Source organism: Rousettus aegyptiacus, unplaced genomic scaffold (genome assembly GCF_014176215.1).
Source record: "Rousettus aegyptiacus isolate mRouAeg1 unplaced genomic scaffold, mRouAeg1.p scaffold_m13_p_16, whole genome shotgun sequence".
NCBI lineage: Eukaryota > Metazoa > Chordata > Mammalia > Chiroptera > Pteropodidae > Rousettus > Rousettus aegyptiacus.
Genome location: NW_023416291.1, coordinates 41,388,945 through 41,414,443, shown reverse-complemented (window position 1 = coordinate 41,414,443; position 25,499 = coordinate 41,388,945). Strand labels below are relative to the sequence as shown.

At 51.6% G+C, this 25,499-nt stretch overlaps 2 protein-coding genes and 1 non-coding gene across 6 annotated transcripts; all 3 read right to left on the bottom strand.

Moving 5' to 3' along the window:
- Positions 1 to 4,884: 4,884 nt before the first annotated feature.
- Positions 4,885 to 16,390, bottom strand: SLC5A5 (solute carrier family 5 member 5). Of its 4 annotated transcripts, XM_016167064.2 has the most exons (17): positions 15,718 to 16,390; positions 14,846 to 14,911; positions 14,459 to 14,510; positions 14,202 to 14,269; positions 12,978 to 13,132; positions 12,389 to 12,529; positions 12,168 to 12,297; positions 11,169 to 11,257; positions 10,654 to 10,766; positions 10,510 to 10,580; positions 9,979 to 10,065; positions 9,706 to 9,899; positions 7,963 to 8,093; positions 7,178 to 7,293; positions 5,923 to 6,064; positions 5,384 to 5,455; positions 4,885 to 5,197 (listed from the first exon to the last, which is right to left on the bottom strand). In XM_016167064.2, the coding sequence occupies exons 1-17, from the start codon at positions 16,072 to 16,074 to the stop codon at positions 5,166 to 5,168; spliced, it is 2,016 nt and encodes a 671-aa protein (XP_016022550.2). In that variant the 5' UTR covers positions 16,075 to 16,390; the 3' UTR covers positions 4,885 to 5,165. The 4 variants fall into 4 exon arrangements, with proteins under 4 accessions (XP_016022550.2, XP_016022545.2, XP_016022557.2 ...); XM_016167059.2 differs by having other exon boundaries at positions 4,885 to 5,455; XM_016167079.2 differs by lacking the exon at positions 4,885 to 5,197 and having other exon boundaries at positions 5,343 to 5,455; positions 5,972 to 6,064.
- A 5,529-nt stretch (positions 16,391 to 21,919) lies between these two features.
- RPL18A (ribosomal protein L18a) lies at positions 21,920 to 25,174 on the bottom strand. The gene is made up of 5 exons (XM_016166803.2): positions 25,074 to 25,174; positions 23,550 to 23,729; positions 22,937 to 23,066; positions 22,222 to 22,331; positions 21,920 to 22,066 (listed from the first exon to the last, which is right to left on the bottom strand). Exons 1-5 carry the CDS (start codon positions 25,089 to 25,091, stop codon positions 21,974 to 21,976), a joined length of 531 nt encoding a protein of 176 aa, XP_016022289.1. The 5' UTR covers positions 25,092 to 25,174; the 3' UTR covers positions 21,920 to 21,973.
- Positions 22,447 to 22,578, bottom strand: LOC118612827. Its single transcript, XR_004955083.1, has one exon. It is a non-coding gene; the product is annotated as a small nucleolar RNA SNORA68 (small nucleolar RNA).
- Positions 25,175 to 25,499: the final 325 nt, after the last annotated feature.

The following is a 25,499-nucleotide window of genomic DNA, read 5'->3' as shown; positions in this document are numbered from 1 at the left end:
ACTTTGCCCATTAATGGCCAATCTGGTGCCTCTTTCCCTACATCAAACATGGGCCTCCAGCAGCAACACTAGGCTAGGGTCTCTCAGAACTAGAGGTCACCCTGGCAATGCCTCCCATCAAATATTGTGTTTTTACAGCACCCAGAACCATTCACTTCCTTGAACACATATCCATTTTCATGGACTAGAAACTGAAGCTCAAGTGACTGAGGTTTAGCTGGTGAACTGCAATGTCACAATTTGAACTCTGCTCTGCTGGACTCTAAGTCTAGAATCTTCACTATCTTATTGAGTGTGGGCAGAAGGAAGGAACTGGGGAGGAGGAGCAGGGTATTGGAGTTGGCTTTATGTTACTAGATGGATTTTCTGAAGGCAATAGATAGCTATGGAGGGTGTGTGAGCTGAAGAGGAAGACTGAGTGTTAGATCCTTCAGGAGTTTGGGGGTGGGGTAGAGGCCAGAGTTCTGGATGGGGCTGATTCAGTCTGAATGAACAGAATCTGGGTTCCCACAGATGTGGGGAGTGGACAAGAGAGAGGCTTGTCCAGGTTTCTAGCTTCATTCAAACCTCCCCATTCCCTAATATCTTTGAGTCCACACCCCTCCAACACCATTCATATCTCTCCCATGATTGCGTTGATGTTTTTCTTGATTTCATCATACATAGGAGTTGTAGGGGGGTGTGGATTTCATAATAAGCCTTCCACGGCAATCTGGTTCTTTAAACTTAATATTGTGTGATAAAAAGATAACAAGAAAAGCCAAATTTTTAAAAAATTAAAAGATGAATAAGATTTATAATTATGACCCAGGAAACATTTTTATGATTTGCTCTTGAAGGAAAAAATATATTTCGGAGCAATGTGAATAATCATTTTTTTAAAAAAAAAAAGAAAAAATATTTTTCCCTCTTTAGATCTTTTTTCTTTTTTCATAATGTGGAGGCTCTGTGTTGCTGGGGCAACCACAAGTTTGACCCTCTCTTTGCATGACCCATTGCTAGGTCAGGATTTGGAGAATGTGATGTGGATTACTCAGAGAGGGGCAATGACTGGCTGCAAGTTGCACAGCTTTTCATATGGGCGGATGGGACAGTGTGAGGTGAGCTGTCCCTAGAGGAGCTGCTGGCTTAAGGGGTTCCCAAATCCCAGCTCCGGTCTGAGATCTGGCCACAAGGAAGACAGGATGTGGGGTGGATCCTTCATCCTTGCACTGCTGTGCCCCTAGGTGTGCCTGGAGCTAGCCAAGCCTGAAGCTGACACGAGTAGTGCACCTGGGAAGGAGGCAGGTGGGGTGGTACCAATGGAAACTTACCTGCTTCCCACCAAGTCCTGGCTTCTGCTCAGTCTGGCTCTTTGACAATTCTCCTGCAGTATCAGAACCAACAAGAATTTGTGGCCTCTGTCTTGGCTTTAGCTATGGATTCCAAGATCAGCAGGGGAGACTGGACAAGCCTACAGCCCTGGGGTGTGTGTGAGGGCGAGCTGTGTGGCCCCTCCCCCCATTTAGGAGACTGAGTCAACAGTACTGGGAGATGGGGTGTAGAGGATGAGTGGAATCAGAAGGCATGGATGCTGCCCAGGGTGTAGAGTGGGCTGGCAGAGTCAGCTGGAGGAGAAGCAGTACTGAGTGGAGCTGGGGAGCTGCTGAGTTGAAGTCACCTGGTTGAGCTCATGCAGACATTCTGATCGGACCCTCCCCCCAAGCCCTGTGGGAACTGGCTCGACTGCAGGGTAAGGACATACCAGAAAGGGGTCAGGAGCCTGGGCTCATGCAAAAATGCTAAATAAAATATCAGCAAATTGAGTTCAGCTGCACTTTAAAGAACAACAGACCAGAGGCATGCAGGGTTGTATCCCAAGGAGGAAGGGATAGTTTAGCATCAGAAAGTTTCCTTTCTTCAATGAAAAGATGAAAAGAGAAAAATACCAAATGATCATTTCACCATGGAAAAACATTGAATAACATTTAGCAACCTCTCTTGATTTTTTTAAAACATTCTTAGTAAATGGGAAATAGGAAGAAATTAGTCTGATAAAAAATCGTGATTAGAAGGGAACTGTCTGCATTGTGTTGGATGGTGAAACAAGAGATAACATATTCCAAGATGGGGCGAGGATGCCCACAATCATAGCTACTATTCAATGCTTGATATTAAAGTTTTTCGCCAATGCAATAAGGTAAGAAAAAGAATTGACACCACAGAAAATCAGTTGAAAATCAAAAATAGAAATAAAAAAGAATAAACAAACAAACAAAATGGATAGAACTGATTTAGAAGTTGAACAGTGTAGGTGGAACACAGGAGATTGTTAGGGTAGTAAAACTATTCCATACGATACTGTACTGTTGGATATATGGCATTGTGCATTTGTCAAAACTCACAGAATGTACAACACAGAGTGAATTCTAATGTAAACTGTGGACTTTGGTTAATAACAACATATTAGTATTCACTAATCAGTTATAACAAATTTATCACACTAATAAAAGATGTTAATAATAGGGGAAACTAGGGGGTGGGGAAGAGAGAGATCTATAGCTCTCTCTGTGATCTCTGCTCAATCTTCCTGTTATACCAAAACTCCTCTAAAAATGTATAATAATAAAAAAATAAATCAAAATAATTACAAAAAAGTGCTTGCTACTGAGTCATTGCTCAATAAACACCAACACTTCTAATAAGAGTGAACCACTTGGCACATAGTATGTGCTCATAAATGTCAACCTTTTCAAAATATTCTTCTTCTGATTATAAAATGAATCACTTTAAAAATTAAATAATACTATAGAAAAAGATATACCATCATACGTATATCATCTACTCTATTTGGGCATAGAATAGAGGTGCTGAACTGGGGGTGACTGACACACACATCCTGACATTGACCATTAACACTGGAGACACCTTTGTTTGTCACAACGGTGAGGAAGGGGAGGATACTACTGGCATCTAGTAGGTGGAGGCCAGGGATGGTGTTCAACACCCTACAATCTACAGTACAGCCTCCACAATAGAGATTTATCCAGCCCTAAATGTCAACAGTGCCAAGGCTGAGAAATTCTGGCATGAACTCTCTCTCTCTCTTTTTTTTTTAAATCTAAGTGAGACTTGATTATAGATATCACTGGGCAACTTGGTTTTTCTCTCTGTCCCCTGGAGTCCTGGGCAGTGAGTGCCTGTACCCATGACCTTTTTTATTTTTTTAAATGAATTTATTTATTTATTTTAATTAGTTTCAAGTATACATACAGTACATTGGTTAGACATTTATATAATATATAAAATAATCCCTCTAATTGCTCCTTCTCTCCTCTGGTTTTCCACCCAGCCAATATGTTAATGCTAACTGCATTCCTTATGCTGTGCTCCATGATTTTTTTTTTTAATCAACAGCTTGGTTTTCTGTCCCCTGAAAGCACCATGTCCTATGTTCCAGGTTCTTAAGATAGATACATGGATTGACTTTTTTTTTTTTAAACCTCCAGCCCTTAGCTTTTCTGAATCTCAATGTGTTCCCTGTACACACCAGCCCATTTCCTTTGGCCAGGGTCAGGCAGCATCATTCAAATGGTCAGAGTCCCTGGTCTTGAATGATGCTGAGAGGTGTTGCTGTAAAGCTACAAGGATCAAAACCAGGTGGTGATTGTATAGGTATAGACCAGTGGCTCTCACCCAGGGGCAGTTTCATCCCCAAGGGACATTGGGAAATGTCTGGAGACATTTTTGTTTGCCATTTTGTTTGGGTAGGGGGGAGTGCAATTGGAATCAAGTGAGTAGAGGTCTAAGATCAAGGATGTCTGCTTTTTTTTTTTTCATTTCTATCAATATAGAATTGGAAGTTCTAGCCAAAGCAATTAAGCATGAAAAAGAAATAAAAGGCATCCAAATTGGACAGCCAGGGTGGGACCAAACAGGACAACAGAACAGTGTGCAATTTAAAACTTATGAATTGCTTATTTCTGGAATTTTCCATGGAACATTTCAAACCTTAGTTGACCATGGATAACCGAAATTTTGGAAAGTGAAACTGCTATAGGGGACTACTCTATTAGTTTCCTGTTTCCCCCATAGTTTAAAACAATAAAAATTTATCCTCTCACAGTTCTAGAGTCCAGAAAGCTGAAATCAAGATTTTGGCAATGCCCGACTGGACTCAGGGGGTGACCTCAGGCAACCTTCTGAGCCTTAGTTTTTTTTTCCTCCAAAAAGTGGGTACGCAGTCCTTAATGGATGAGCTAAGGAAAGTGTCCAGGCTCAGAAGGAAAGCTAAACATTATTTCTCCTTCCTCCTCCCCTCCACACTCCTCTGAAGGCTCTAGGAGAGGATCCTACTTTGCCTCTTCCAGCTTCTGGTGACCCAAAGCATTCTGTGGCTTGTGGCCGTATTACTCCAATCTCTGCCTCATGTCCCACATGGCTTTCTCCCTATGTATCTGTGTCTCTGGGTCTCTCCTCCTCTTCTTATAAGGACACAGTCATTGGATTTAGGCCCCAACCTAACCCAGTATGAATTTTCTTAAATATACCTTCCAAGACCCTATTTTTAAATAAGCTCACATTCTGAGGTTTGGGGTGGACATGAATTTTTGTGAGGGAGTCTACTGAACCCAGTTCAGGCGCCCCAACTATCAGGTGAGCAGGGAGCCATGGGAACCATGGCAAGTGTGTGGGCAGAGGTGAGTGCAGCCAGCTGTCAGAATCACAGAGATCCCAGGGACTGGTGTAAGGGACATTGTGGAGGCTGGCAGGGTCCAGGCAAAAAGGGCAGCTAGGAGGGGGTATTTCAGGAAGTCAGGAGGGGAGAGAACCTATGTGTCTGGGAGGGCGGCATAATTCACCTTGAGGAGGGAGTGGTCACCCACCTCATTCTGATGCTTTAAATACTCATGTTTATTCACTCGCAGGCTTAGGGCAAGAGACACAGAGATTTGCACTCAGATCTGACTAAGATCTCAGGCCAGAATGATTTTTCAGAGAGCTCTGGACATCAAGCTATAGAATCTATTTATTTCACATGTGTGGATGAAGTCTCCAGCCAAGGGTCAGGAATATCCCAGGGATGTGCACCAGTGATGTGTTCACCAGTGATGTGTAGGCAATGGAGCCTCAGCATCATGAAGCACTCAGGCTTGTCCCTGCCCAACTGGACTCACTGGATGACCTCAGGCAACCTTGCTGAGCCTCGGGTTTTCCTCTGTGAAATAGGTTCATAGTCCTTAATGGATGAGATGAGGAAAGTGTCCAGGCACAGGAGGAAGGCTAAAATGTTATTTTTCCTTCTTCCTCCTCTCCTGCTCCCAAGGTCAGAGGCCAGGTAACATCTGACCCTCCAAAGGGAGAAAAACAGGGACCGGGTAAAGGAGAGAGAGCTGGTATCCACCTCTTGATGTGTCTCTGGTATGTTCTGTGGCCTTGGCCAAGTCATTGTTCTTCTCCAGGTCTATTTCCCCACCTGTGAAATGGAGTACAGGGGGCTGGGCCTGAGGTCCTCCAAAATCCTTGTGAAGGTTCACACACCTCCCAGGAAAGAGCTGGATCTTTCTCAGACCCTAACATTGGACCTGGTGGTTTCCCATGTTGTTCAGAGGGGACTTCAACATCTTTCTATTGTAGGCAGAGAAAAATCTGGCCTCGTTTTGTGGCAGTGGGCAGCCAGCAGGGAGCAGGGGTGCAGCATCTAAGACTGGGGACTGGCTGGAAGCAGGAGGCTAGATAAAATGACCTCTTGGAGGTGGGGCTTTGCCTCTTTTCATAGGGTGGGGATGTACAGTCCTAAACTCATTTGCATATGATAACATCCAGCCAATAAGAGTCTGAGGCCATTGCCCCCTAGCCTGGGATTGGCCCACCCTGATGTTCCCTCCCAGGCAGTCAGTCCTGGGCTGATTCAGAGGTCTGTCTCCCGTAGGTCACAACCACCTTCCTGTCCACCGCTGGGAGTCCAAGAGCCAGAGCCAACTCCATTCACCTCCTTCTGCCCCAGGAAGAGCAGATGGTCCTCATCGGTGGTGGGCAAGGAGTCAGAAGGTCTCTTGGCTCTGGGAGGCAGTTCCTCAGCCCCCTGTGGGAAGGAGAGAAGAAAAACCTCTTCAAAGACCCCATTTCTGTTCTGTGTCAGCTCATTTCACAGATGGGGAGACTGAGGGCCCAGGAGGATAGAACCTGGGCAGGGTTGCACGATAACCCCTTGTCCAGTGTATTGGCCAGTCCTGTCTCCTCTGCCTCCAAAATCTCCACCCATTTCTCTTACCCATGCCCAGGTTACCTACAGTCCAGGTTAACATGCTTTCAAGCCTTGGTCTTCTCCCTGACTCTCTGCCTGTTTCACTTAAAGAAAATAAATATTTCCTCATAGGGGCTGGAGGGAGCTTTAAAACATTTGAGGCAAATAATTTCCCTCCCTAGCCTGCCCTTTGTCAAGCCTGTTCCAACCTCAGGGCCTTTGCACCTGCTGTGCCCTCCACTGAGAATGCCCTTCCTCTGAATTTCCCTATGATGGGCTCCTTGTCCTCATTCTGGGCTCTATTGATGTCCCCTCTTCCAGAAGGCCATGCCCACCATAGTATCTTGTTTTTTTTGGTCTTCCTAACACTCATCCCCTGCCTTCCAGGTCCTACTCATTACTCAGTTTAGCTTTTATCAGCTCCTGCTAAACAGTGGGCTCAAACCCCAGCCAAGTGCAGGGCTGGGTACACAGAAAGTGCTTAATAAATGAGAGGATGAAACAGGGAATCCAAAGCAGGGGCAGGCCTGAATAGACCTCCTCAGGAACAGCGTTTTCCAAACTTGAGACATAGTAACCACGTGGCTTTGAGTCAGTCTATCCTATCAAGTTTCTTATGTAAGATTTTCCCTAAGCTGACTCACTTTGTATTAAGTAATTTTATTTTCAGGAAAGACTTTATATCAACATTCTAAAGCAAACCAGTTTCATCTGCCATAGACTGGAGATGCAATGAAAATGAAAAGTATGCTTAGTCTTCATTAAAGGGGATAATAAAAAAGTGTTGAAGACACAGAAGCTCCAAACTGAGCCTTTCCATAGGAGGTTAAGAGAAGTTGAGAAAGACTGTGACTCACCATGTCATTCTCCTGAGTTATGGCCATGCTCAGAGCACCCCGAACTACTTTGCTGCCTTTTCCCCTACTCTAGGAGCCCAGCCCTGAGACTGACCTTCATCAAGCTGTCATCCAGGGTGGCCACTTCTTCCTTGGGGGCCACTGATGCTGTCTGCTGCGTGAGGTCCCACCATAGCAGACCAGGACCCAGGGCACTGCGCTTAGTGGGGCCTAAAGAGCAGAGAGAATGGGGTCATTTAGTGAGGGGTGGGAGAGCTCTGATGGGTTCCAATCCCAGATGTGACAGTGACCCACAGGGGGAACCATGGCAAGCCTCTGCCTCTATGGCCTTCAGTTTTCTCATCTATACATCAGTGGATGGCCAGGAGGGTCCAGCATATGGTTCTGTTTACTGATATGTGCCCAGAGTCTAGAATAGTGCTTGGCACAGAGATGGAGTCACTAAAGACCTGGTGAATATAGAGTCTAGACTAAGGAAGAAGAAACAAGTACTGTTATCACTATTGATTTCTCTTAACATCTTTCATCTTTCTCATGGGGTTCAGAATTCCTTGAGGAGTTGGAGTGCCCAAGACCTGATTAGAAGCTATTTCAGCACGAGGGACAGCATCTTCCAGTCCCACCCCACATCTTCTAAGAAGGACTTAACCTTTGGGCATATGGGGAGGGTGCCTCAGTTTCTGCCTTTACAAAATAGGACAACCCCTGCAAGGTGCAGGGCTGTCCTTAAGGCAATGCAGCATAAAGGGTATAGATGTATCCAACACTCAATGGCAGCTTGGCCAGTAGAAGCGTCCTTCCTCTTTTCCTTGCCCAATGGATCCTGGAGTCAGAGGGATTTTTAGAATGATCTCTGAGGAGGCCACATGCCCTGCTTACCTGTCAGGAAGCTGACAATGGCTCCAAATAGCATAGTGCTCAGTGTGCCCAGGGCACCATAATAAAGGTAGGAAATGGCATAGAAGCTGTCAGCCAAGATGGGTTGACCAGGGTCTATTCCGGAGTCCATTCTGAGGATGGGAAAGGTGAGCATGAGTCTAAAAGCCACTCCCAGTCCATCCACTTCCCCCCATCTCCACTGCCATGGCCTAGCCCAGCCCTCCATTACTGTCCCTCCAGCTGTGTGCCGTAGCCAGTACTCCTCTCCTGCTTTCCCACTCTTCTCGCTAGGTGTTCACCACATACGACCAGAGCGTTACTCAGATCACATCCTACCACTCGCTGCTCATTACCCTCTGTGCTCCCTACTGCCCTCAGAATCAAACCAAATTAAACTCTTAGAAGAAAACATAGGTGTGAATTTTTATGACCTCGGCTTTGGCAATCGTTTCTTGGATGTGACACCAAAAGCGTAAGCAACCAAAGGAAAAAGATAAACTGGACTTCATCAAAACTAAAAACTTGCATGCGTCAAAGGACACTATTAAGAAAATGGAAAGACAATCCACAGAATGAGAGAAAATATTTGCAAATCACACATATGATAAGGATCTAGTATCCAGAATATATAAGGATATAAAGAATACATAAATTACAACTCAGCAATAAAAAGACAGATGGCCCAATTTAAAAATGGGCAAAGGATTTGGATAGACATTTCTCCAAAGAAGATATGCGTATGGCCAAGAAACACATGAAAATAGGCTCAACATCACTAGTCATTAGAAAAATGCAAATCAAAACCATGATGAGATACCTCAAACCCACTAGGATGGTCAGAATTTTAAAAAATGGATGTAGAGAAATTGAAACTCTTCTGCATTGCTCGTGTAAATGTAAAATAGTGCAGCTGCTATGGAAAAGTCTGGTGGTTCCTCAAAAAGTTAAACATAAAATTACCATATGACCCAGCAATTCTACTCCTAGGTATAGGCCAAGAGAAATGACAACATGTTCAAAATCTGTATACAAATGTTCAAAGCAGCACTATTCACAATCCCCCAAAAGTAGAAACAACCCAAATGTCCATCAACCAATGAATGGAAAAACGAAATGTGATCAATCCACGCAAGGGAATATTATTCAGTCATGAAAAAGAATGAAGCATTGACATATGCTACCATGTGGATGAACCTCAAAAATGTCACACTGATTGAGAGAAGCCAGATGCAGAAGGACACATATTGTATGACTCTATTTATATAAAATGTCCAGAACAGACAAACCCATAGCAGGAGAAACTGAATTAGTGGTTGCCAAGTGCTGGTGGAGGGGGAGTGGGGAGTGATTGCTAATGGGGACAGGGCTTCTTTTTGAGGTGATGAAAATGTTCTTGCGTTAGATAGTGGTGATGGTTGTATAACCTTGCAAACATACTAAAACTCACTTTTAAATGGCTAATTTTATGATCCGTGCATTATATCTCAATTAAAAAAAAATGAGACCAAATTCCTCTGGCTGGACCTCATCTCCTATCCTTTCTCTTCCCATTAAATCCACCCCAGCCTTACCATAGTCAATGCACTAAATTGAACCTGACCTCAGGGCCTTTGCACTTTCTGATCCCTCTGCTGGGAATACTCTTCCTTTACCTCATCCTAAACCCAGCTCCTCCTCATTCGGGACTCAGTTTAAGGGTCCCTTTCTGATCACACTCTCTCAAGACATGACTCCCCTGCTCACCTAGGGGCCCTGATGGAGGCGTTGGAGGCAAGAAGAGGGCCCGGGTCGCCAGACGTGTTAGCTGAGAGCACTGCACAGCCGGTAACCGAAGATGGCAGGACCCCCATGGACTGCGCGCTGGGCGGGTACAGAGTGGCACCTACTGCCACCCACAGCGAGATTGCCAAGCCCACCGCTAGCCCAGAGAGGACGCCCTGGGGGTGGAGCAGGCGTCAGTGAACTGGGGCATCCGACCACGCTCCCCAGCCCCTCTGCCCGCCTGTTTCCACTCACAGGCGTGTTGCAGGCTGGGAGGAACATTCCCAGAGTGAAGGCTCCGAGGAGGGGTCCACTGAGGACGCCCATGACGGTGAAAGAACCCTGGAAGATAGGATGGGGTGTGGCTAAGGGCAGAGCCACCCTAGTTCTCCGGGCCTCAGTTTACCTGCTGGGAAAACAGGACCTGAGGAATCCCACCGCAAGCCTTGAGACTCCTCTGTGCCTCAGTGTCTCTAAAGGGGAAGGGACGCTCTGTCTCTCTCCCCTGGGTTTGAGGCAAAGATGCCCATCCTCTCTCCTGATGGATGTGATCCCACCTCCATACCAAGGTGAGGCCCTTTCTGCCCACAGGCTGCTGTCCCCCGACCCCTCACCTCCCACATGCCCTCACCTCCAACCAGGTGGTTGCAGGAAGTATGCAGGGCCACCGGTGGCAGGCAGAACCCACTTCTGCCACCAAGTGTATGACCCTCTCTAACCTCAGTGCAAGGAGGACAATGCCCCACCTCTTGGGGAGATCAGGGCTCTGTCCAGGAGGGGGCTCACCTGGAGGACGCCGCCCCCCAGCAGCGAGGACAGAGCCGCCACGATGAGACAAGCCGAGCCATAGATGAGCGCTGTAGCAATGAGAACGGCACTATTAGTTGGGAGAGGCTGCCCTGTCCCCCCACCCAGGTCCCCCAAACTCACAGAGCCCCTTGGAGATGATTACTAGTCTCCGGGGTGCCAGGGAGGGCAGCCGCGGTTTGATGAGGTCCTCCACAGTTACCGCAGCCATGGCGTTGATGCTGGTGGACGCGGTGCTGGGGGACGCGAGATGGGGGAGGGGGTATGGTCAGGCCACATTCAGAGACAGGCCACGTGCCTTCTGGGGCCTACGTGCTGGAGGAGGCCCCAGCTGCCCATACCATCTGACTTGCCAGGGTCCCACCCAGCCCAAGGGCAGAGGCATGGATGATAGACTCAGGGGAATCAGGTGTGGCTCTGCCAGGTGGCAAGAAGGTGAAGACCCCACAGTTTGAGTCCTTGTGCCCAAGGTGTGCTCCCTGCTAGAGCCCACCTGATTCCTGCTGGGGACTGAACAGGAACTTTGAATGGTGGACATGCCCAGAATGTTCTATTCCACAGCGGGGGGAGTGGCCAGTAGGGATAAGAATATCCCAAGGAGCTTGGACATGGCTGGGTGAGCAAGAAGGGCCACTCACCTGAGTGTGCCACTGTAGGCACAGGCCAGAAAGAGCCCAGGAACTCCAGGCAGGTCTTCGAAGATGTCCAGCACGAACAGGGGCATGTACTGGGGGGAGTCAGGGGTCAGCCTCCAGGACAGAAGCACCCTGAGGCTGGGGCTTATTTATGTCCTAACCTTGTACATTCCCAGCGCCCAGTGCAGACCGGGTTCACAGCGGGCACTTAGTGTGTTTGTTGATGGACTGCATGCACCTGAGATTGTCACTGAGCCCCACCATGCACAGAACCCTGGAATCCCAGTGAGGCAAGGTCCTGTGTCATCCCCACTTTACTGACGAGGACAGGGAGACCAAGAGGTGCATCCCTGCCTGAGGTTGCACAGTCAAGCAGTCAAGATCTGATCCCAGGGGAGGACAGTTGATGTGATGGCCTTGTGCCCTCTGCCAACTCTGAACCTTACGGTTAGAGCTCCAGCCAGGATGTGACCTGGGCATGGGTTGTGGCCCTGGCGCTGCCCCTGACTTGTCTGTGGACCTCAGACAGTGTCTTCTTCCCCCTCCAGCCTCAGTTTTCTCATCTGTAAAGTGGGCACCATGACAGCCTTGGCCTCATCACATATTGAAAGCTTTGATGGGAAACTAACTGCTTGTGAAGGAAACAGCATGAGGCATAGAGCAGGCACCTGGGATATCGGAGCTGATCATTACTATTAATAGCGACATCATCATTTTGTGGTAAACCATGATCCCATCTCCTCCTTGATACCCCTCAGGGAGTCTCTGACTCTAGATCTCCCCTGCTCACAACTCCTATGGCTCCCCATTGCCTCTCAGCCACATCTTCCCTGCTCCTCCCCCATCCTCCTCTGAGCCAAGCTCTTTTCTGCCTCTGGACCTTCGCACAGGCTGCTCTTTCTGCTAGGAAAGCTCTTCCACCCTCATCCCAGAGAGTCATCCACACAGAAGTTCAGAGTAGGGTGTGGATGGGAGTGGCCTAGGAGCCTGGACCAGACTCACCTGGTCTGGGGCAGAGATACGCCCTTCAAGGAGGGGGTCACAGTCCATATAGAGTGTGAACATGACGATGCCACAGCCAGCAGCGCTGGACACAATCAGGATCAGGCCCAGTTGGTTGATGAGCAGAGCCCTACAGGAAGGCATGGCTTCAGGCGAGGGATGGGGCGGGGGGTGGGGGCAGTGCATCCCAGAGGTCTCCACCATCTCCCCCAAACACTCACAGCTTGGCCTGCTTCTCCGTGCGGCAGGCCACGTAACGCTGCACCTGTGCTTGGTTCACACCATACATTGAGAGCCATACCAACGTGCCGCCTACCACAAACGTCCAGAATGTGTAGCGACTCCGTGGGTCCAGATCAAAACTGGATGAGGGCAGAGCAAGTCAGCTATATGGGAATGGCATACTGACTTCATCCTTTCAAGGGCCCCAGGTCCCAATAGGCCTTAAGAGAACATTTGGGATGGGTTTTGAAGTGTGAGTAGAAGTTGCTCGGATTGAAAATTGATTTATTTGTTTACTGAAGCATCCATGTGTACATTCCAAAACGATTGTTTCTGTGCCCAGGTGGAACCCTAGAGAGCCTTCAGTTCCATCTGAGCTGAGGGTGAGGTGGGGCAGAGGTCTGGGCCATATGGAGGGATGGGAGGTAGGGGAGTACAGCAAGAAGAAACCAGGGTTCTGTCTGTGGGAAGTCTGGGGAGGGGAGCAGGGACCGCTTCCTGGAGCAGGAGGCACTGGCTGGCTTTGCTCGGGGCAGAGGGACACCAGCTCCATCATCTTGCAGTATCTCCCTCTACATATTTACTCACTCCATCAGGTTGATCCGGGAATGGTTCTGGGCAAGCTCAAACACCTGCCTGGGCCTGCCCACAAGCATGGTCCCGCGGGCCAGGACAGCCCAGAAGCCAGCCAGCATCACCACAACCTGGAACACGTCAGTCCAGATCACAGCCTTCATGCCGCCCTGCAGGATGTGATGGAAATAGAGGGTCAGATAGGGATCTGTTTGGGGTCTGTAAGACAGAGCTAGGGGGGAGAGGTCAGGTGAGGGACTTGGCGCCACCTGGCCTCCAGCTATGGCTGGAACAAATGACCCTCTCTGACTCAGTTTTCTCACTTGTAAGATCAGGGATTCCTGGTCTGTGGCTTGTTAGGGACTGGGCCGCACAGCAGGAGGTGAGCAGCAGGCTAGCGAAAGCAAAGCTTCATCTCTATTTGCAGCTGCTCCCTAGCGTTAGCGTCACCACCTGAGCTCCACCTCAGATCATCAGGCATTAGATTCTAATAGGAACACCGGTCCCTGGTGCCAAAAATGTTGGGGACCACTGCGATGAGTTAATAACAGTACCCACCTTATGGTGATATTGTGAGAATTAAATTAGTTAATATGAGAAAAATATTTTGAATGGCACCTGGCACATATAAGATTCAGTGAGTGATAGTGATGGCTGCTACTACTATTCCTCTTCCCCTTCCTCCTCCTCCTCCTCTCCCTCCCTCCTCTACCACCTCCTCTGCTGTTTTCAACCCTCCAAGCTCCATGCCTTTGCCTTCCCATGGTGGCCCCTGGATTTTCCTTTGGAGAAGCCCCTCCTCCCTTGCTGGCCATTCAGGTGCGGCCAACCTCACTCTCAGCTCCAGGAATAGCCAATCAGAATATTCCAGCCCCCAAACTTCTGTTCATTCATCACTTAAGATCAGAGCCAGCCGGAACAGAGCCCTCCTGGACTTTAGCCAGCCTATCCTGAAATAGGAACTCACTTTCTGCCCAAAGAGGTGGGTTCCTGGAGTTGATGGGACCCCTACAGATGGGAGAGGACATTGTCGTAGCCCCTAGATCCAGCCAGACCTGAAGCTAGCATATCCTTGGACTCTCACCAATAACCCTTTCAAATCTCCTTTAATTATGAGGAAACAGACCCATCTGGAACTGGGCTTCCTTAGGAGGAAAAAAAGGTAGGGAGTGGACAGCCATCCCAGGGTCCCCATCCAGGGTGCATGGGGCAGAGGGTGGGGCCGGGGAAGTCACTCACAACAGTGGTATAGAAGGTACAGATGGCTCCAGTAGACAGAAGTGACGCCCAGATATCCAGACCAGTCACTGCAAGGAGTCCCCAATTAGGCTGCCAGGTGGAGTGCAAACCTGGGCCCAATGCCTTGGGCCCTTCACTCTCCAAGAGGAGTCTTCCCTCCCAAGTCTCTCCTGGGGCCTCCTCTGTCCCCACCTGCGTCCAGCCTATAAGTCCTTGCCCCCTCTCAGCCACCCTCCCCTGACCTCCTAGAGCCAAACCTTGGTTCAGGATGAGTGCAGGGGCATAAATCACGATGCCAGTGTACAGCACCTGAAGGAGTGGGGGTGGGGGGTGCAGGTGAGGCAGGTGTCTGTGCGAGGAGGGTTTCTGGAGACCAGGGTTGGGTAGGTGAGAAGGGGCAGATGCGCAAGGCCACGCAGGGTGGGAGCGGGGTCAGTTAGGGCGTATAGGGGAGGTCTGCGAGCCGAACCTGCGGACCCAGCCACAGGGAGAGAGGCCGGATAAATTGTGGGCGGTGCCTGGGCAGGGCCTTGCAGAATGGAGGGCGGGACTCATCGGGCTGGGTCGCGAGGAATGGGGAGGGCTTTGGGCAGGGCCGATGCTGCCGGAAACCTGCGTGAGAGTGCAGGGCCGAGGCTACTCACTGTGGCCATCAGGTACTGCACGGTCCCGCAGAGCCTCACAGCCCGGCTGAAACGCAGCTCCAGGTACTGCCAGGAAGAGCCAAGGGCTAGTGGTTACCTAGACAGGTGCTACCCAGAGGTTGGAGGCCTCTGGGTTCCTTCACCCGCCCTCTTGGCTTCTGCCCTTCCTCCAGAGGCCAACTTCTCTCTCCACACTCTCTCCCGTGGGGGTCCCCAGCAAGCGCACACATTCTGACCTGTCCACACACCTGTGCACACGCAATATCTCGTGCCTGTACCCATGGGACACTTGTGTGCCGGGAGGACTGAGCCATCAAGTGGGCACATGCCCCCCCTCACTCGTGTCCGATCGGCCTGTGTCCAACTGCGATTAGCTGCCTATTGTATATGGATCACGATTTTAATCACTTTCCCCACCGCGCTGGAGGGAGGTCCTGTAATTAGCTGGGTTGGACAATTGGGAAACCTGAGCAGAGGCCAGCCCCTTTGCCAAAGATGGGAGGAAGCAGGGATGTCGGGTTTGGAATCCCAAGCCCACCGTCGGGCGAGCACTCGGTGTCAGCACTCCCAGGCAGGTGGGGGCAGGCGTGTGCCTGTCCATACGTGAGTGCACATGGGGCCAAGCCAGGCCTGGTCCACCGCAGGCTTCCACGGAAGAGAACCAGGACGCCTGCTCCTCTTCCTCCTTCCTGTCTCTGGCTCCACTGTCTGGAGCTTCTTCCCAGAACTCTCCCTACCTGCCCGCCTGCCTATGAAAGCACCAAAGAGCCGCTTGTGTCCCTCTGCACATCATTTCAAAGCCCCAGGGCTCCGGTCACCGCGTTTCTGCATTTCCAGCCCGGCAGGTCCGGCCTCCCGCCTCGGGCCGGTACCTGGTAGGTGCTGGTGAGGCCGAGGCGGTAGAAGACTGGCAGGTAGAAGGCTGCGGTCAGCAGGGAGTTGAGCAGCTGGCCAAGGCACATCCAGAGGAACTTGAGGCCGTAGCGGTAGGCCTCAGACGGCACGCCCAGCACCTGCACCGCCGACATGAAGCTGGCAGCCAGCGAGAGGCCAACGGGCAGGGCCGACAGGCGACGGCCCCCCGTGAAGAAGTCCTCTGCGCTGCGCTGTCCGCCCCGCGCTAGCCCCACCCACAGCCCGATGCCCGTGGACACCAGGAGCATGATCGCGAAGACCCCATAGTCCCAGGCTCCAAACGTGGCACGCGCCCTCGCCCCGACGGTAGCCATGAAGTGCGGGAGGAGCGCGGGCCAAACGTGATCCCGGCCACTCCGCGCGCCCCGGTGAGGGAGGCTGGCGGCAGCCGAGGAGGCAGGACCGCGCAGAGGTGGGAGGATGCTCGGCTGCCGCAGCGAGGAGCACGCCTGTCCTGGTCGGTCGCCCGCGGCCCTCGCTGCGGTCGTCGGCCTCGCTGTCCCTCCTCTCCGTCTCCGCGGCTGCCTCTGCCGTCTGTCGTATCGCCCACTTCGCCTTCCCCTCGGTCCGGCTGCCGCGTGCAGCCGCGAGTCTGCCGCCCAGCCTCTGTTCCTCTCCCTGGGAGCCGACAGCGCTGACAGCTGGAGGGCACGGCGGGGCTTTAAAGGGCGGCCCGCTGTGGCAAGCTGCAGATTTATTGGGCTCCTGGGTCACAAAACCCCGCCCTCAGACCTGGGGGTGGGCAGAACTCTCACCCTTTCCTCCCTGGACGGGGTCACGTGGGTGGCAGCTAGAGATGGGGGCGGGAAGGTGTCTAAATGCCCCCCTGCTTCATGCTGTTCTCCCTTTACCAAGGGCTGTTAATGTTTCCTGTTGACAGGTAGGGAAACTGAGGCTCAGAGGTTGCATGTCACTCACCCCAGGCAACACAGCTGGGAGCAGTGGCTTCAGCAACCAAATCCTGGCTGTGCTGTAGTACCTTTGAGCTTACCAGGAACTCACTCTCTTACAGGACTGGGATTCACTTTCAAGGCTGTGGGAGTCCCTTAACCAAAACTCGTCCCACTTGAACCCCTTCCCCAATTGGCACCTGGAACCCTTTTCTCTAGAGCCTAGCGGGAGGGCATCACCAAATGCCACTCTCCCAGTGGGAGACATTGGCATGCATAGGTACTGGAGGAAGTCTCTGCTTTTCTCTGGGCCCTAGTTTCCCTATCTATAAATGGAGATTAAAGAGCCTCTGCCTCAGAGGAATAAATCAAACCCACATAACACAAACCTAGTGCAGAATAGGTGACTTTTTATTCATTTCTTCATTCTTTCGTTGGTTCTTTGTCAAACATGCACTGAGAGTCTGTCTGCCCTGTGCCAGGCATAAAGTACAATGAAGTTCATGGGGAGGTGCTGTCAGTGGTCATGAACCCAAATAAGTGAAGACTCACGACCACCTAGGGAGGTAGTGTCTGGAATATCTCTATCACACAGATGAGAAGACCTAGAAACAGGGAGAAGTCCCTTGCCTGGAATAATGCCATCGAGAGACCCACGCAGTGTCATCTTGGGGCCCCTCGCTGGGGTACCTGGAGAGACTTTGGCCTCTGGAGACTCTGACCTCTGGTTTGAGTCCTGGCTCCCCCTCCAAAAACCAGGTTCCCTCCTCCGTAAACCGGAGGGATCTAAGAATCCGCGGGTGAAACGCTAAGGCGCTGCAATCCTCTTCGGCCTCTGCCGCCCCCTAGTGGCCCCCTCTGGCCTACATGCGCTGCTCTAGCTGGGTCCAGCTTCCCCCAGGCCTCCCCGAGTGTTTCCCAGGACTTTGCGATGCGCAGGGCAGGCCTACCCCTTCTCTGGGGCTGCGACCCCACTACTGCCATATGGGCATCTTTTGTTCTCTGGTTTGCACCCTCTGCCCACGCCAGTGGGGAGTACACTGAGTACTTCTTCCACCTCCATTATTTTTCCAGGCCCATTTGCGCAGTATCCTCCTGGAAAACCTGCTGAAAAAGAGGAAATCCAGGCGGGGATTCCTTCCTGTAAAGCCATGCAAACGAACGCAAATACATGCAAATTTATGCCAACACCTGCAAACCTTCCCTGTCTCTCCAGGAAAGTTCTGGGGGGGGGTTACCATCAGGTCCCAGCCCCCCTCTTCCCCTACCCTATGGTGGAGGGAGGCTCCAGGGCACAGACTGACACCAGGGCTGAGGCCCCTTCATTGAGCACATACTGTGTGCAGGGCCCTGCACCAGGCGCTGGGTATACAGCAGGACCCAGGTGAACCCACCTGGTTCACAGGATCATGGCACTGACCCAGCCAGAAGATGAATACCCATCTTAGAAGCTGATGGATGACAAGAGGGATGACTTTATGTGGGGTCTCTGAGTGTGGAACTCTCTGGAGAAGTGAATAGAGACTTGCACGCAGACAATGAGCCAGGCTTGCAGAGAGCTGGGGGAAGGGCCCTGAGGTAGGAAGGAGCTGAACAGGGAGGGCCCCAGGGCACCTCGAGCCTTGTGGGGGGGGGGGTGTGGATTTTATTCTAAGGGCACTGGAGGGCCACTGGACAGTTTGGAGCAATGAGCGACTTAATGAGTGGGGCCTAGTATGGTGGACCTAATAATGGACCTAATGGGATGGGGAGAAATGGGTGGATTCAGAACATTCTGGAATTCCAGGACATGAGAGAAGACCCAGAGTGAAAGCCCTTCGGGGTGGGTGGAACCATCTCTTGTGCCTGCTGGGGAGTATGGGGAGGAAGCATGGTCAGGGACAGGGAGCAGGGTGGGGAGAAGCATTCTTACTTTAATGGGAAGGAGGCAGGCAGGACCCCAGGATAAGAGTTGGAAAGTCCTCCCTCCCCAGTCAATGAAGGGAAAGGGGCAGGGTGATCCTGAAGGCCCAGCAGAAGCGGTCTGAGCATAAAGAACAGAAATGTTGGGGTGTTGTGGGGGTTATCTGCTGCCCACCCCTGCCTGCTACCTGGGCACCTCCAGTGCTCCCATGGCTCCCTAGAGTCATGGCAGGGGCCAGAGGTTGTGAGCTACTCTGGCTCCAGAATGACCTGCTGGGTATTTGTCCTTGAACTTGTATCCTATACTCAGTAAAAGCAAAACTTTATCACCACAGGTACCATCACTGTGAGATTCCAGGAGTCTGTCTAGTCTTGAGGATTAGACTCCATGATTCTATGATTCTCAGTCTCTCTGGGTTTCAGGATCTAGGTTGGGTCTCCTGGGCCCCTCACTTTGTCTTGCCTTGCCTTGCCTGGTCTTGTCCCGATAATCCTGACTCAGGGGGCTGAGTGCAAGGTGGAACAAGGATGAGTGGCTTGCAGTTTCTCTCCCCCAGGGCTCCCATTCCTGCCCAGGTGGGACACCTGGCACCTGGACAGGCCCAGGAACGGGACCTGGGAAGCCTACCTGAGGCAGTGGGAGGGGTTCACCTGGTTCTTGCCATCATCCCTGGGCTGGGCTGGTAAGTCCCAGCTGACCAGATGGGTGCCAGCAATCCCAATGCCACCCCAGGTCACACATGGAAGGGCTCATCTCCTCCTAGTTCCAGCCATTGCTGGGTGGTTCTGGCACTTCGACTCCCTCTTGAGACTGAGGGCTCAATGCAGTGGTCCTCACCTCCAGCCAGCATCCCACTAGCTGCTCTGAGCAGGGTTTGTGGGGAATTGCCAGGGGAATGACTGCATGCTAAAAAGGTCTGTGGGCAAACTCATGGGATGGTAGGGTGGGTGAACAGGTGGAGGTTAGGGAGCTGGGCTCGCTCTCCTCCATTCAAGGACACTCAATAATGGGGTTGACTCCAACCTTCAGCTGGTGGGGTGAGAGCCCTCCCAACTGGTTCTGGGGTATAGTGTGTATGAGCCCTCGGTGGAACAAGGTGGGGATGGGGTACCCAGTGGGCCTTTGTATGGCCCTGAACATTCTTGGTGGTGCATTATGGCCTCTCTCAACCTGTAGCTTATCTGCAGCGGCTCTTCCTCCAACTCCCCCAGTCCCCAGAATTGAGGGATCACCAACCCTACTTTACACAGTAAGAAACTAAAGCTGAGTAGGCAGTGACTTGCCCCAGGCACAGCCATCAGGGCCCACCTCCAGGCCACATGAGTGACCAAGCAGCTCCAGATTAGAGCCTAAACAGGACTGGCTATTTCCTTCTTCCTCATGTTCTAGTTACAGCAGATGCAGGGGCAGGAACCCAAGCTCCTTCCACGTGTTGCTTGTGTTGTTTCCTCATGGCCAAATATGGGTAATGGAGGACTGGCCACTGTGGCTAGATTCTAGCCGGATGGGAACTTCCTGATAACAGCATACATCACTATTACATGACCACCACTGAGGGGCTGCAAAACTTTTCCTGGGTGGAACATAGACATGGGGATCCTATCACCAAGGAAGGAGAGAAGGAATATTTATATTTGGGGGCAACTAGGAGTTTCCAGGCAAACATTAAAAAAAAATCTTAACCTGATATCCCAAAGTATACCTTAAAAACATCAAAGTACCATGAAAGTACTTACAACATACACAGGGATTTTTCCAGGCTTTAGCCTCACATAAGAGCTTTTACAGACAAGCAGCCAAGTAGGGAAACAAGTTCTTCCAAATGATTTTAATTCAGGGAGAAAAATACCTACTTCATAGAATATCCTAAACTGTGATTTATCAGCCATCGGAGTTTGCTAATACACAGGTGCTGGCAAGGCTGTAGGAAACCAGGACTCCTTAATCCTGTAGGGAAGTGTGTTGGATGTATTTGTGGAGATTTAAACAGTCTCAAAAACAAATACCTGGCCCATAAAAACCAGGCGAGTTTAGCATTGTTACTCCATGTGGTGCAGACACAGAGATATTCACTGGCCACCACTGCCCTTTTCTGGGTTCCATGAAGATTTATTGAAGTCCGCCTCGGGACACAGTTGAGATGTGGTTCCTGCTCAGACTGGTGGGGAACAGAAAACTAATGACATGAATAGATGGGTAACTTCAGTATTACTGAGGTCAACCCAGTGACCCGTGGAGAGCAGGCCAGGCAGAGGACTCAGAAAGTACAAAGGCCAAGATAGGAAGTCAACTACATTGGGACAACAGGCAAAGCAGCTGGTGATGGCCCTAGAAGCCCATCCTGTCCTCAGGGCTCTTTCCTATGAGAACAGTTGGCTGTGCACGAGCGGTGCCCTGGGTATCTGGGCTTTGAAGTGACCCAATTTTCTGGAAGCCACCACGATTATGCAAACTGCTCTTCACCCAACTCCACCGTGCAGTAGCAGCAGGTGTCCCCTGCCTAGGATACCCTAGGGCCTGGATGCTCCCCCGACTCTCACCTTTTTGTACTTGGGCTTTTCCCTAATCTATGGTGGGTCCTACCAGTCTGTGCCCCCAGCATTGTCAACTGAGTACATTTAGTTGGTGCCTGACCTTGTTAAGGACAACAATGCTCAGAGAGCCCAAGGTGACACATCAAGGACAGGAACTCCCAAGGACAGAGCTCTCAGTTCTGTCTCCTTATCAAAGGCTTGGCCAGGGTATAAATGCCAAGATGGGATTAACTTCATGCCTGGAATTCCCCAGGTCTCAAGCTGTTTCCTGGAGACAGACACCCTCCATGAGATCTTGACCTCCATGAGAAGGATCAGGGCAGCTTCAGGGGTGCCAACCAGGAAAGAGGAAACTAACTGCAGCAAAGCAGGCTCATGGTCCTCTTGGGTGCCCCTTGTGTCTGCTCTCAACACCTTGGAACTAAAGACCAGATTCTGTCAGGAGGTGAGCCCCAAAATTCTGATTCTCCCAGGGTCCATATGAACCCTGTGTTTAATGAAGCAGAAGGAAACAGATCCAGAGGCCTAACCTGTGGCCTGCAGTACACATCAGAGCTCACAGAAGAGGGCTGCCTGTCAGGGCTGAAAACCATGCTGACTCCAGGACCCCATCCATGACAACACCTCGATCAATAGACAAAGCCCCAGAGACCTGAGAGGGCAGTAGAGCTTGGGGATGAGACCGTCACCATTCCTGCCCTGCCTTCTGGAGATTCTACTATCTGGGCCCCACTTGAAGAGGAGAACCCCACCTGGAACAGAGAACTCAGACTGGCTGCACCCTTTTGAGTTCTGCAGGGCGTGCAAAGAAAACAAGTGTGTCTGAGCACCCTGTTGTTTCCAAGGAGTTTATTTGGGCAGACCAGGGGACACAGAGGCTCTGCATCTAAAAGAAGGTGTTAGGCCTCTTGGTGGTGAAGCGTGGCTTGTGCTGGCGACGAAGGACCCGGTGGGGCAGCGGAAACTTGATCTTGGAGTCCTGTGATAAAGAGAGGTGGGTGAGGGGAGTGGAAGCCTCTTAACCTTGTCCTTCAGAGGGCCACTGATGTGTGGCCACCCCCCACCGGGCTCCTACGTCAGAACCAAGGCTGGGGCAAAGGCCCCTCAGCCCAGCAGAGGCCCCAGGGCACTCACGTGGAACTGCTTGACAGCCGGTCGGCGGCACTTGCTGGCTGCAATCTCTTCCACCTTCATGATCTGGATTGAGTGGGCGCGGGCACGGTGCCGGGCCCCCATGTCTCGGTCTGCAGGGAGCAGGATGGGCAGAGTGAATGTGCCCTGGGGGCTCTGGGCATTCCCTAAACCTCTCATGTTCCTGCCTGGGGGCCCCCAACTTGGGGACTAGTCTCTGGCCACCAGGGGTGTAGAACCTCCAAATTCACTTTAAGGGGCACAGACAAAGCCCCCAAAGGCGACGAGATCCACTTGCTATCAGCACCTCTGTTTAAACTGCTGCTACGAGAAACAGCGGTTCTTGGGTTTAGGTGCTTGGGTTTCAGCCCACCCTAGAAATGTCTGGGGCTGCTACAGGTCCCAACACTGGATAGGGGCTGAACCAGGTTCTGGGTGGGAGCTGCATTTATAACAGAGGTCACCCTCAAAAGGCCTGCCTGCTGTCAGCTTCCAAAATAAAAAGGTAGGCCTGAGGTATCCTCTCCATTCCTCCTACCCCTAAGTAAACACCCCTCCTACATCCTGTGTCACCATCCCTGGGACTCACCCCCTCCCCTGCCTGTGAAACCTCTTGTACTTGTCCTGCCTCAGCTGGGGGTCAGGATCAGACTGAGCTGCAGATGTCCAGGTCTAAAAAAAGGACCTGACTGGGGAAGTGGGGGGATTGATGGCTCACAGCATTGGGTGACGGCGCCTGCAGTGGTCAGGTCACGGTATTCCCGGTACATGTTGTGGGTGCCACTTCGGGAGTCATAGCGCAGCCAGATGCCAAAGTTCTTTACCCGCAGAGGGGATTTCTCGAACACCTGCCAAAGAGGAGACAGGCTGAGGCCAGAGCAGTATACCGGTCTTCAGTTGGCCCCTACCCTCACTACCCCTGCCCCTGCTGCTCCATGGATAGCCCAGCCCCTGAACCTTCACGTATGTGAAAGAAAATTTCTATGGCAACAGAGCAATCCAAGCCCCTTCCCCCATGGAAACCAGTACAAGTCCCGACTCCTCCTAAACACATTGGGGCCAAAAACAAGCTGCTGCCCCTGTGTAGCCTCATGGTGCAGTCTGGTGCTCATCACGCCAATGAGCCCAGGTGACAGCACCCTTTCACAGATGAGGCCCAGGGTAGGTGATGGCCTCAGCCAAGGTATCCCAGAGCACTAACCGTACCATATCCATCCGATCCCGACCTAAGGTCTGAACTGAACTGAAGCCTGGTAACCCTGTGGAGGCTGCCCCACGGAAGGTGCAAATCCACTCCAGACCCACCCCACCCTGTCTCAAATACCCCATACCTGCCCACAATAGACAATTTCCCCTGAAGACTTCTTCATCTTCTTCAGCTGTGACACAAAGTACCAAAATCGAGACTTGGCAACAACATGGTTAGGTGCGAAGATGCGCATGCGGTAGAGGGGCGGTGTGTGGCACTTGGGGGTGGGCAGACAGCGCCCCACCACCTTGTATTCTCGTAGCTGAAACAGAATCAGGGGTGGGGTGAGGCCAGCATCCACAGTTGAGGCAACTGGAGATGCCCCACTCCCTTTCCTAACACTGGTAACCACTGGATCAGGAGATAGAGAAGGGTGAATCCCATTCCAAAGCTTTTATGTGGAATCTGAGTGATTGTCCGTAACACTGCTGCTAAACCTGACTCATCGAAGTGAGGGCAGGAGGATTATTAACCAAGAGGGCCATGGACCCTTTGCTCTGGCTCAGAAAAAGCTAAGCAAAGCTGTCAACCTTGCTGCCCCTCCTTTTTTCTTTATATATATGGGGAAAGCTGAGGCCTAGACCTGCAGCCTCAGGCTCAGAACAGTCAGGTAGCCTCCTTCCGCCACAGCATCTCTGCAACTCACAGATCTTGCCCAAGTCCTCTTTTACTCTGTGGTTCAGAGATAGTGACTACCCTATCTTACAGCCCACTCCAGGCAGTAGCAGGACAACAATCTAGTTCCCTCTCCAGCCCTGGGCTTCCTGCACTGCTGCCATGTAACCTGCAGCTGCCTTAGTTTTCCCAGCTACAGTCCAAGGGATCTGGGCTGCCAAGAGGAAGCTCCATGTTTAAAAGGATGCAAAGGTGAGGATGTCTGCCAGGTCCAAACCCTATGATATAGGAAAAAAGTGTCAGCTCCATAAATAACTCCCAACCACTTTATTAATGTCAACAGAAGATAGCCCCAAATACCGCAAACTTAGCTCCTACTTCCACCTCTCAATCTTGACTAATCAGCCTCGTGAATCATCCGTTCTGAAAGGGACCGACGCAATCCCTTTCCCAGCGTGGAAACTGAGGCTCAAGAACTGTACATGACACCCCCGCTTCTGCCATGCTTTTCCCCAGGGCCTGCTCTTCCATCTCTGCACTATAGAGCCCTGATTTTGCCTAGCACTCGCCACAGCGATAAGGCTCGTGGCAACTGGGGTTTGTAATTTTCTTCTACTCAGTCATACCGAGAAAAATGGAAATACTATTGCCTCCCCCCGCGTCCAGTATGCGATCGAGAAAACTGAGGCTCAGAAGCTCGACGAGGTCTCGTAGAGCGAGCCTCCACGCTGTGCGTGTCTCTTCCTCTGGAAAGGAGGTCCGGCCTCCACGACTCCCGATTCCCAAGCCGACCCAGGTCACCCACCGGCCTCCCCACGCGGCGCCCGCAGTGGTCGCCATGTTGGCTATACTTGGAAGAGGCGGCCTGCGGCAGCGCGGGTCCCAACCCGGAGCGCGCACGCCCGACGCGGGCCACGCCACCTCCTGAGGTTCCCCCCTATTCGGTCTGCGACGCGTTCCGCGGCCCCCTACCCCGGCGCGCCCACCTTACCGTTCCCGAGGCCTTCATAACTCTCTCGCCGCGTTCGCCACCACCCCCAAAAGGAAGTGGCCGCCCTCGCGCAGCCGCTCACCATGACTTCGTCGCAGGAAGTTCCGCCCTTTCGAAGCCATATTCCTATTGGCTTCTTGGCTCAGCTCTCAACCACATCTGCTTCTTCATTGGCTCCAGATACACCAATTTCTTACAGCCCCGCCTCCCTTTGCAGTGAGACTACAACTCCCAAGAAGCATCGCAACAAGCTTTTCCTGTCTTGCCGAGGCCGTAAAGGTAGCGTGGGCCCCTGCGGGACGCTGGGAGTTGTAGGTAACCCGGGAGGCGTCGGTGGCTGGTAGGCGTGTTCCTCTTCCCTCAGATGCTAATGAGTAGAATCTGACCTCGGCTGGGCGTGGCACTTATGACGCCATCGCGGTGCTT